Source organism: Anastrepha ludens, chromosome 4 (assembly GCF_028408465.1).
Source record: "Anastrepha ludens isolate Willacy chromosome 4, idAnaLude1.1, whole genome shotgun sequence".
Lineage (NCBI taxonomy): Eukaryota > Metazoa > Arthropoda > Insecta > Diptera > Tephritidae > Anastrepha > Anastrepha ludens.
In genome coordinates, this window is record NC_071500.1 from 62,972,663 (window position 1) to 62,985,251 (window position 12,589).

At 36.8% G+C, this 12,589-nt stretch overlaps 1 protein-coding gene across 1 annotated transcript; it reads left to right on the forward strand.

Moving 5' to 3' along the window:
• LOC128861570 (venom serine protease Bi-VSP-like) lies at nucleotides 1–10,915 on the forward strand. The gene is made up of 8 exons (XM_054099811.1): nucleotides 1–344; nucleotides 2,890–3,029; nucleotides 3,134–3,389; nucleotides 3,460–3,850; nucleotides 6,190–6,265; nucleotides 10,197–10,281; nucleotides 10,338–10,636; nucleotides 10,699–10,915. Exons 1-8 carry the CDS (start codon nucleotides 287–289, stop codon nucleotides 10,834–10,836), a joined length of 1,443 nt encoding a protein of 480 aa, XP_053955786.1. The 5' UTR covers nucleotides 1–286; the 3' UTR covers nucleotides 10,837–10,915.
• Nucleotides 10,916–12,589: the final 1,674 nt, after the last annotated feature.

The window sequence follows — 12,589 nt, forward strand, 5'->3', positions numbered from 1 at the left end:
CGCGACGAAAAGTATGAATACAAGCGCGTAGTAAGTTGTGCTATAGGAACAAAAAAATATTTGTAATTAATAATGAATTATAAAATTATATGGTGAGGAAGTGATTGTGTGGTGAAACACTATATTATAGTCGTGGAAAAAATATACAAAAACATAAAATTCATTTTAGTCGCTTATTTTAATGCTTCAGTTTAATCTTTACATAAATAAAAATAGCTGTAACTACATTGCATTAAAAATTATATTCGCTATTTCTACACTCACTGCGTAAATATAAAAGTGAAAAATGAAGCTGTTTGTAATTGTTTTCATTTTATGTGCAACCACAACGAAATCAACTAAAGGTACGAGATTTTATTAAGTATTGCTACAAATGCAATAAAATTGTTCTAATTTTTTGATAACATATTTAACTAAATTCTATATGAATACAAACCATACGACTCAAAGATAAGCTAAATTGTTATAGTGAACAACCTATCAAGCCACAACGTTTTCTGCGTAAAGTTCAGTTTAATTTGAGTTTGAGGTTCTCAGTATAGGCAAGCATGAACATACATACCAGCCTCTAAAAAGCTTGATAAAAAAGGACAATCATGAAAGAACAGCACTTCTTGGCGAGACTTGTACAATTGTTCAATGGCAATTAAGTTCCAGGAAGTTCCATCGTCTGAAGAGAGTGAATCATGCTTCATTTCTTATCGAAACTTGAAGTTGATAGCACACTTGATTTGCGCCTTATGAGTCTCTTTCGAATATAACGTTTTATTGGTGTATGACCGCAAGACTCGTAAATAAAGCCAGCTGATGGTGAAAGGGGTGGAGAACGCCAACGAAATCTTATTGCGTAAGAGTTTTAAGGGAAAAGGTTCTCCAACTTTGCCACATAATACGATATATGTATATCTTATAATTTCTTATTCTTCAAGATGAAGTCATACTTCAAAGGAACTCATCATGGCGGTACAGGTTCTCAAAGTAAGCTAACTTTGTAGGGTTACTATGGGGCTTCTAATTGTGCAAACAACAGTAGCATCATTGGGAAAAATTAGTCATCATCATCATCATGCCCTATAGGTCGGTGTGAGCCTTAGCTTCCTCCATAATTTTTCTCCATTCATCTCGATCCATAGCCATACTATGGTAGTCGGTCGCTGCTATACTTTCTTGGTCCATCCTTAGCGTCGTCTAACCATCTTTTCCGCGGTCGCCCTCTTCGTTTTTCACCATATATGCGTGCAACAAAATTTTGCGAGGTATTCTTTCATCTGCTATTATGAAAACGTGTTCTAGCCAGACACACCGCATGACGTGTTCACCTTATAGCAGTTCTTCCAACACGTTAGTATATGTATCTGATGCGATAGAGTCCATTCTCTTCTCATAACGGCCCCAGTATTCTTGTCAGTATTCTTCTGACACTGGTCGAATCAGTGTCTTATTCTTAGTGTTGCTCTAAATTCTGTGAAAAATTTTACATTGCATGCGGAGAGAACAAATTCGTAGAAAACAGTTTCGTTATTTTTTGCTTTTGTACGTATGCTTTGTCGACTCATAAATTACACTCAGTTTTGTGGCAAATTTTCGTTAATAACAGAGTGGGCTAAGAAAATCGTATTGTAGTCATTGCATTACAAAAGTGTGGTAAAAGTGCAAGTGACATTTACTAATTGCTGGAAAAACATAATATTTCGATAATGTAATCAATCGTTCTTCCAAAATGTCTCAAGTGACAGACAGGAAAGAAAGTGGTCGTCCTAGCTTGATTCAAACCAGTGCAGCCAAAAAAAGACGCCCGAGACAGAATTCGCAGAAATCCCCATAAAAACAAAAAATCATGTCCATGTCAAGACTAATTAGAGATAATCTCCACATGAAAGTCTTCCGTCACTCAACTGGCCATTTTTTGGCTTGAAGATGATTAGACGCGACAGATGCAAGCAACTTATTCGGTGGCGCGCGGCCAACGACCATGAAAATATTCCTTTCTTGCCATATTCGCTCATTTCAAAGGCACCTTCGCTTGCAGTCGATTCAACAATTCAGGTAGCGTGGCATCGATTTTAAGCAAAGAACACAAAATCCTCCCTCTTATTCAAAGCAAAGTTCTTTGGTTATTTTTTTAGAGGCACATCCATCTGCGTTAGGTTCATACATCAGAGGGCGCTAGTCCATACGGACAGTAATTTGATCCGTTTTGGAAGTAAAATTTCCTTTTTTGGTACTGTACATTGCTTGTCGACACCTATTGCTCTCAATACTTGGCATTGCCATCTGAATACCGAACACATATTCGATGCTTCCTTTCAAGTGTTCGGTTCTACTTGAGCGCCAATATCAGGTAGGTACTTTTGAAACCAAAATGTGGTGGTGCAGGTTCTATTCTATTGCTTCGCGTTTTCAGCGCTACTTATGACGTGGATGAAATTGAGATTTGTTTTTTGCGATGGAAAAAGGATTTTGACAGTTTCTTAAGCTCAAAAATGAGCCACCGATATCAGAATTCATTGTAGTTTGAAAATTTCGATAACAGCATATATCGCTTAGCTTCGCTTCATGCAGATCAGAAACGCGTGAACCAATCGTGAAATTATGTTTCGAATTTTTTATTTAATTATTTTTGTCTTCAAAATCTTTTTTGTTTTAATAAAGACTCTTTTTTGCACCTCATAGGTGGTATTCCTAACGCTAAACCAGTTTCGTATATTTTTTCGCGCAATTACTCGTAACTGCAAGAGACGTGCAAGTTTGCTGCCATCGATAACAAGTTTTTGTACTTAAAGACCCTGCGCTAGTGTCCCGATTTAGTCAATGTTCTAACCTAGATGACACTTCTCTACTTGTTCTTTAATTCAAATCTGCATTATTATGAAATCTTTTACCGTACAGCTCAATCAAATTGTGTGACTCCAGAGAACTATTATGGCATTTGCTCCGAATTCAATTCTTGCCCGCAGGTAGTGAATGCTCATCGCTCTCGCAATCAACAATATGTGGCAGCTGCACAACGCGTCTGTGGTGGCAACTTGGTTAGTACACATGCATTTACCAAAGAACATAATTACTAAAGAAAATCTTTCTATTGATTTTTGTTTGCATAAACGGAATGTGTATTACGTGTATTTCATTTCAGTTTTGCTGCGCAATTCCTACAAATCGGGGGCAGTCGCGTCCCCAACAGCATGCAATCCGCCAGCCTATGGTCAGTTATCGGCCCTCTAATCCTTTTGTAGCTCAAACCCAGCAACAACCAATGCGCATAGTGCGTCAGCAACCAGGTATAAATTTTCGCAGCGTTTTCAATACGGACGGAGTACCTTCAGAATTTGTGAGCTATAGAGCAGGGCAGTATTGTCGTGGACCCGACTCCAGTGAAGGAGCATGCTTGGGTAGGTGCTAAGTGGGAGCATATATACATAATTTATATTACCTTAAATAACACTTTTTTGTTTAATAAAGATATAAACAGTTGTGAACCGTTGCTGCGCGAACTCTACACTCGATATTCCGATTATTACTTCATTGAATATGTGCGGTCATCCAATCGAAATTGCGGTGGTACTGGCTATGTTGTCTGTTGTCCTGCTGCTACACCGCGTAATGAACAGCCCTCCAGTCCGGCACCGAATCCTGCCCCGGTCTCACCCTCCAGCTCTGTGGGCGCTTGTGGTGTTGTTGTGCGGTCATTCAAAAAGATTGTTGGCGGAAAGGCGAGTAAAATAAGTGATTGGCCATGGACGGCTTTGTTAGCTTATCCTGAGTTGAGTTCGGAATCTCCATTTAAATGCGGTGGTGCCTTGGTATCTTCAAGACATGTGGTGACGGCGGCTCATTGCATACGAAATGATTTGTGAGTGTCAACGATAATATAAATTTTTCCTTAACTCAGGCTAGACGGTTTTTGACCCTTTCTCAGGAATGGTTTGAATGATATTTGCTTGAAAGGTGGGGATTTTTGCTTTTAATTACTTGAATAAATTGTGTCTATATTTTATGATATTTCAAAAACAAAAATCTGACAGACTCGCGTTGCAGCTGCGAGGCTGCCAAATATGATCGCAGTGATGGCTAATAACACAATTATGAAAGGAATAACCGAAATATTGCGAAAGAGATCGATATGTTATGGGACATGGTGGGCAGTCCTGCCAAAACCGACCGATCATAAGGACAGTTTCAAGCTATGAAAATTCGGTAATCATAGCTCAATAACCGATGATCAAAAACGTTGGCGTGTTAGTAACTGGGTATCAGCAATTGGGCCTTTTATTTTGATACAACTGATAACTATCTTATATGGGGGATAGAAAGATAAGAAAGGTACCTCCTTTCATACTTGCAGATCCAAAAATAGGGAATAGCTGATGAGTACAGATTCATACTGGTGGCTGTATTACAAATTAACCAATACCAACAAATTAAAGGCGTTTAGCAGATTAACAGTCGTTTGTCCTCGGATATTTTGGTTAGCAATTAAGAACCAGAAATGATTAGGGAAAGAATCTGTACTGATCCCTCGGAGGCTCAATGAGTGTATCAAATCGGCGCCTTAACGATTGTTAATTATAGTTAAAACTGAAGAAATTTGGAAATGTGATTGAATTAGAAAAACAAAGACATTGTTGTTTATAATTTTATCCCAGAGAGTAAGACAGATTTCACGGAAAAAACTGCTTCGACTAACCTCATTCATCTGAATGAGCTCAGTGATCTAGCAGCTCTCAGCCCGGCTGCCAAATTTTTTTTGCTCTACCATTAAGATGTAAAAGAATTCTTTTTCTGAAATGAGTACAATAACACCACAAATTTCTTTTAATTTAAAGCATCAGTACGAACATTGTGGAATAATTATTCCCTGCGCACTGTGCCCAAGGGTATTATAATTTTGTTCCCGTAACGGTTTTATGTAATAGGAAAAACAAGAGAGGAGTCAATTTAGCCGTGTCTGTCCACGCGGCCGCAAGTGCGCCTGATACCTCTAGAAAAAATAAATATATCATATTTCTATGAAACGTGGTTCTCAACTCATTTAGGTCCGACGGAAATATTATTCACAACGGATATAAACCACGCCCACTTTTCATGCTTTAAGACTAAATTTCCAACCGTCTATTTAATGTTACAAGCTATAACTCGAGAAAAATTTAGATGTTTTCACTAAACTCAGCAACGACACATATCTTAACAAAACAAAACTAAAGAAAAACGGTCAATTACTGCACGCCCACTTTCATGTAGCGTTAATTTACAAAACAAGCAAACCAAAAAAAAAAAAACAAGATTAATCTGTAATAAATGAAGCTATAACTCTGATTGTTCGTGAATTCTTTTAGTCATCCGCAATTAAATTTTACTAATATACAATGCGCGCGGGCCGATCCGGGCGCCGAATTTATCACTTTCTTACGTTTTCTTCTAAGGATCTTTCGATATTTATATTACCCGTTGCGATCAGCTGCCTCCAGTACAGTCATTATTGATGTTAATTTCCGTTCGTGTGATTTTGGTCACCACTCGCTCTTTCATGAGAAATTATTATGATGGCAAATACAATTTGTTGTTGTGCTACCATGCTAATTTGCAAGGAGAACTATTAAACAGGAGACTATTTGCGTAGTATTACAATACATATTTAAATTTCGAAAATTTTGTTGAGTCTATTTTCTTCTATGAGTGTGTTTTTACAAATACATGTCCGAAAAATTGAAGGTTCATCTTTCTAAACTTTAAAGCGTTTGTTTTGTTTGAATATTTCCGTCGGCTTTAAATGAAATTCTATGGGAGTCTGTAACGCAAAAAAATGTGTATATTTTGAGAATTCAGCCATCGAACAGCTAAACATCTGACAAAAAAGTGATAAAGTAGCAAGTAATGACATTTTAATGTAAATATGATTTTTGTATAGACTTTTTGTTCTTTGTGCAAACATCATTTCGTTAAATATTTCGCTAATGATTTGTATTCAAATAAAATATTGACTATACTGGTTTTATAATTAACGAATCATCTTGACATCAAGATCTATCACATCTATCAACCAATCATCTATCCACAAGCTAGAAAAAAATGTATTTTTATTTAAAAATTGCACGCCATAAAATTTTTATACTGGGCATATCATTATTACTTTTATGGAATTTTATTGTGCCCATTTCAATTTTTCTTTTATTTCTTTTATACAAAATTTAGGAGTTATGTGCGCCTCGGTGAATATGACCTGAGTACAGATGCCGAAACACGTCATGAAGATATACGAGTTGCGCAGGTGAGAAATAATATGTATATTCATGAGTATTTGATATTAAATTCCTAATAGATGAACTTTCTAAATATGCGAACAATTTTTTTGGCGAAAGTCTTTGACAATATTTGAGCTAGTTGCCGACAAAACTGGCAATTTTTCAAGTACAGACAATTAAAATTACATTGATTGAAAAGAGAATTAGTAGTTCGAACAAGAACTAAGGAACATCATGGATATGGTAGGACTTAGATAAAAAAGTTTATAATAAATATATAATAAATTATAAAAATAATGTGACTATGAATTGCCATTATAACAAATTATAACTCTAATGTACGACTCGATGTGGCTTCCTTATGACACACCTCATAAAAATATCTACCGTTCGGAGTCGGCTTGAAATAGTAGATCCCTCCATTCGTGGAACAACATCAAGACGCACGCCAAAAAAAGAAGGAGGAGCTCGGTCTAACACCCAAAAAGGGTGTACGCGGGTGTATATATATATATATATATATACCTTCTGCTCAAATATGAACGAGACGTTATCAATAAAACGGTCCGCGGATGACATATGGCAAAAATAAATTTTTTGTTTTTTGGTAGGACTGTTATAAGCTTACGTGGCAAATTTCAGCGTGATATGTCACATAGTTTGTTTTCTGTGCTATTGTAAACAAGTCAAGCTCGAGTGTGTTCTTGGAATTCTCTTTTATGACTTCAATTGTCTCAAAATGTTTTCCACGGAGCGGCAACTTGAGCTTGGGAAACAGGAAAAAGTCACATGGAGAATACGGTGCTTGCGGAACGATATTAACATTATTTTTATTCAAATAATCGCGAACAAGACGTGATGTGTGAGCTGGTGCATTATCGTGATGCAAGAACGCGCCTAATATAATATTCAGCGTTAACCGATTTTGCGATTTGTGCGATTTTCAAGCACAATTTTCTTTACTTTTCCGATGTTTTCGTCGTTTACTGATGTTGCTGGACGACGTTCATGAGGCAAGTTTTCAACCGATGTACGGCCCTCTTTGAACGATTTGTACCACTGGAAAACACGTGCACGCGATAGAGCAGAGTCTCCATAGGTTGTCTGCAACATTTTTAAGGCGTCTGAAGCCGAAATTTTGTTGGAATAACAAAATTTCAAACAAATTCTTTGTTCAACTTGAATTTCCATCGTTAAATTCGAAGAACACACTCGAGCTTGACTTGTTTACAGTAGCACAGAAAACAAACTATGTGACATATCACGCTGAAATTTGCCATGTAAGCTTACAACAGTCCTACCAAAAACAAAAAAATTATTTTTGCCATATGTCATCCGCGGACCGTTTTATTGATAACGTCTCGTTCATATTTGAGCAGAAGGTATATACTTCATGGATTCACAGTGTTTCTCTGAACCCAACTTCTTCATTAATTTTTGTAGTTTTATTTCCTCCGCGAGTAGCATATTTACCCAGCGCTGGGCACGATGCCAGGCCATGTTTGGCGGGTTCATCTCCCCCTCTATAGAACCTGCAAGTTCCATTGGAGTATATGCCCAGTCTAGTAAGAAGGTGATTCATTCTACAAAGCACTGTTAGTATTCCTGTGGTGATTCTAAAATTATTCTTATTTAATTCCGTACAATCTTTAAATCAGTTTAAGTTAAAGCTGCCTGCTGTTGATTTTGATTTCGATTGTTCCAGTATGATCTCCTTTGTTTATCTTCTATTTCCTGTATAAGAGAGGAGAATTTACCCTTTCCTCGGTTCCGGGCCTAATTTAGTTGCCATTTCGTTCCCAGTAATTCCTATGTGCCCTGGAACCCAGAAGATTTATATCTAATTGTTCTGGCTTAAGGTATTCAGCTTTTCAAGACATTCCAGCACCAGTTTTGGTGTAACCTGGGTTCGCAAGTGTACTACGTTATCATGTTTTGATCATCAAAGTTTTAGATAACTCTTTCCAAGCCTTTTTATTGCCAAGTTCAGTCTTGGAGCGTGTAAAAAATTGTGTGAACATTGGTAGCATCGTGTCCCATGGCATTGAGATCTCAGAGGTTAGTTCAGTAAGAATATTAAACTTCAAGCGATTTGAGCCAACGGGGGCCTTTGTTGCTCTTAGGATAGCCCTCCTCGCTTAGGGATGCCTATGAATATGAAGAGGGGGAGCTCTTGTTATGCGTGCACATGCTTGTCTTTGTAACCTTGTTAGTACATAAATTATGGCAGCTTACTAAATCCTGAGCTTTGGCCAGCTGGCGTAAAGGTAAGCTCCTTTAAGTTTTTTTAAGAGCGAGTAAAGAAAGATGTGACTACTTAGAAGTTGTACCATATGTTTTGTCCCTTGGCAATGAACTATTAACAGGATATTCACTGTACTGTAAAAATGTCAGTTGAATCCGTACTACATTTATGCAGCTTTATCGTAATGGGTCTTTATAGGATTATCAAATTATTGCCAGAACTGAGAAGTGGCTGAATGACAACTTTGGCCTTCAAAAAGTTTAAGCTCAGTAATTCAAAAGACGACTATGCACAATTTCTTAAGTTGAGGAAGGAGTTCAACACAATCGTAATCCAATTAGTGGTTTTCCTGCTAGTTTAGAATATGATGAAAATTTTTAATTTTAATAAAAAAGGAACTATAAGTGATATATAACATGTGATATGTGCAATAGATATAAAATCGCTTTTCTACGCTGCGAGGCCTCAAAGGCCCAGTTTCTTTGCTTTTGTATGAATTCCAATGTTGCACTCGGAAGCTTCTAATTGTGTCACTCTCAGCGATTTAGCAAGCTCCTCGCTTTCGTATCTTTGGTTTATGGCGCATATTCTCAGATTTTTGAACATGAAAAATTTAGAATGTTTACACTTCGGTGAATAGGCTAATTCTGATAACTAAAACCCTTTGATGGGATAATAAATAGATGCGTGGCCACCATTCGCCAGTGCAAAGGTTCGAAACTCCGGGCCATGTATTTCTGCCATGAAAAAGCTCCTCATAAAACAACCATCTGCTGTTCAGAGGCGGCATAGAACTGTATGTCCCTTCATTTTTGGAAAACATCAAGACGCCCACCACAAATATGAGGAGTTAGACTAAATGCCAAAAAAGAGTGTAAGCACCAGTTATATTTATGTATATACTAGCTGTACCCGGCGTGCGTTGCTATGCCGACAACTAAAATAAATTTAAGAAAAATAACTTTAAAGAAAAATCAGTACACAAATATTCAATTCATTCTAAACCATTTTATTGATTTTGTTTATTTCGAAAAAATTGTGACATTACAAAGTTTAGTTTCAATTCGATGTTTATTGAAGTGCTGTGGGATATACAATATTTTTTGTTTTTCCATCTGGTGCGTAGACGAATCAGAAGGTTTTCCGACACGTGAGCAAGCCACATAAAGCTGTCCATGTGAGAATCATGGATTCTCCAAATATAATCCACACACTGGTAACGATTGTCCGAGTTACATCTATGAACATGTCATATTCGTTTCCTCTGTGTAAAAATACATGGTCATACTAATTTTAATGACAATTGGTTGAACGGAGCTGAAGTTGCTACTCTGCAGCACCACCTGGTGGCGAGTGACATCAATGAGCATATTCTACAAACCTTCTCCGTGGAAAATACATATATAATATATACCAATAATCGGTCCAGTAGTTTTTGAGTTCATCGATGACATACAGACAAACATTCATTTTTATGTATGTATAAGAAAAAAATTTACAGATTATGTTAAGTTGAACTGACCAAACATGGGTTCACATACTTAGAACGCATAGCACCAAAGCGTGGCTAGAATATTTTTCATTCCGTTTAGTTTAATTGCCTTCTAAAATGCTCATAAAATACGAAATATATTTATGATCAACTAATTTACATACATTGCAGTGACTAAAAACTGCTTTAATAAATCAACATTCCCTTCTTTTGCCTACAGAAAGAACGCCATCCTAATTACCGTACAGCTAATGGACGCAATGACATTGGTATAATTTGGCTTGAACGCGCCGTACAATTTAGTAGTAAGTTTTTAAGTACTATCCTAAATTCAATCTAATAAATTGTCTACTTCCCACAGATACCATTAAACCCATTTGCTTGCCCAGTTCGCCGCAGTTACGCAGCAAATCCTACATTAATTACAATCCCTTCGTTGTGGGTTGGGGCAAAACTATGGAGGGCGGTGCCTCTTCGAATGTTCTACAAGAGCTGCAAATACCGATTCTAGATAATAATGTATGTCGTGACAGTTATAGACGTATGAATCGTCTAGTGACTGAAGACCAATTCGATGCGGGTGTGATTTGCGCTGGAGTGTTGTCCGGCGGCAAGGATACATGCCAAGGCGACTCAGGTGGACCACTAATGATACCAGAGGTATAGAATTTATTGGTTATTTATTAAAATTTATTAAATTAGCATTGTTCGTAAATTTTTAGAATACTAATGCTGGGATCAAATTCTATCTGATTGGTGTTGTCTCGTATGGCGTGGGTTGTGCGCGTCCAGAAATTCCTGGAGTTTATTCTAGTGTGCAATATTTTATTGACTGGATATTAGCAAAAATTGCGAATTAAAATTATATCCGCAACTGTTGCCTGATTTGCAATAAAATTGGTATTGCTAAAAATTTTTTTAATAAAGCAGGCCCAAGCGCATGCCATTGATTTGGTTTACTATATTAATTTTTGTTTTATTCTTCTATTAGCTCCCATGATTTGGTTCTCTGCTACTGCATCAAATAACTGTCTGGCATGTACTAAATGCATATCTAAATCATTATTTATCGGGCAGATCTGCCAAGAGGTTAATATTGCCAGTCTTCCTATAATGGAATAGTCGTTGGAAGCTCATTAATCTCCCCAAAGTTTAGTAATAATATTTCTACAATTGCTCATTTCATCACTTTTGACAATAACACCAATCATAGTAAATTAGTACCATAAATCAGCTGATTTTTTTTTTTTCTTTGGCTGTATCCATGTGGCTGTCAGCACAGAGTAAACAGAATTCGATCTTTGCTTTCTACTTTCCCAATACTTTGCTGTGACAGTCAAATATACAAAACGTTGTTGTTGGTCTAGTGCCACCACCTTTAATAAATGCGCCTTGGTGCCATCGTTATTAAAATATTTTGCGATCAGTAACTTAGAGTGAAAGACGTAGAATCAAATATTCAAATAATGCTGTTTGTGTAACTTTTTAACTATGACTTTACGTCTCTGTTTGTGAGAATTTTCGACAGTATGAAGCAGCTGCTGGTATTTTTATATACTTTTTGTTATTCATTTAAAATCTCACCGCTCACTTCAAACATAATCTTTAATGGTTTTCTTATCCTTTTTAAATCACATCACCGCTTTGTTGTGGTAAACAGCCACAATCTTGTTTGAATAATGCAATGAAATCTACTTTCACCCGCGTCTTTCACGGACTGCCTGCTAGAATGATAAGAAACGTGCCACATGCCGCTGATATTGTTCAAGTTTTCTTTGCATTCAAATTTTTTATATTTTTTTTTTATATTTAAATTCCTAACAGCTGTTCGGCGATTTTTTTTTAACTATTTTTTTCCATATTTAAGTAGTGAGGATTATTATTTTCCTTCAAGAGAACATATGACTTATGTGGAGATGGAACGAAAGGATTAAAAACGCATCTTTCCATCGCTGCACGCACAAGGGGCTGGCGTGCATCAAATCGTGATTTCTCACAAAACTTGCACATGTTCGCCGAGTTCATTAGGACTTTCTAAAGGGCGGGCAAAATATTGAAACACTCAATAACTCAAGTAAGTATATCGATGGGAGGTCGCAAAAATTCTCTGAGATTTGCATATTTCAGCATGTAAATTTTCAGCATTCAACACTTAAAATCGCATTTGCATTAACTGATTTGCATTCATCAAGAGAAAATTGCATTCTTATATGCAAAATGAACATATCAAAGTGTTGTGAGAAGGTATTTATGTGTTTGCATTGTGGCACATACAATACACACACGTGCACATATTTTGCAAAGCAACATCCCTCTTGATATGTAGGTATGCATGTGTCTGCAGGGTAAATGGTCCGTGCGAACAAAGCACACGTGACAATGCATTTTCAATTGAGTGCGATCATCGGCATAGATTTCTGCCTAACAACAACAATAAGTAGTATACATATTTGCATACCCTCCCATTTCACTTTTACTCTCGTTTGCCAAATATTGTTATTACCGATATTTATTGACATTTGATGGAAGAAGATAATGGCAAAAATACATCAGGGGAGAGTGCCAGCGTGATTGTCGGTTGTGTTTTTTGTTTTTGGTACTGTTTAAAAAGGG

Excerpts from the sequence above, each read along its gene's own strand:
- LOC128861570 (XM_054099811.1), top strand. The coding sequence starts at position 287 with ATGAAGCTGTTTGTAATTGTTTTCATTTTATGTGCAACCACAACGAAA. Across the intron at positions 345-2,889 it reads CACAACGAAATCAACTAAAG|CTCAATCAAATTGTGTGACT; the intron begins GTACGAGATTTT and ends TTTACCGTACAG. Across the intron at positions 10,637-10,698 it reads GACCACTAATGATACCAGAG|AATACTAATGCTGGGATCAA; the intron begins GTATAGAATTTA and ends GTAAATTTTTAG.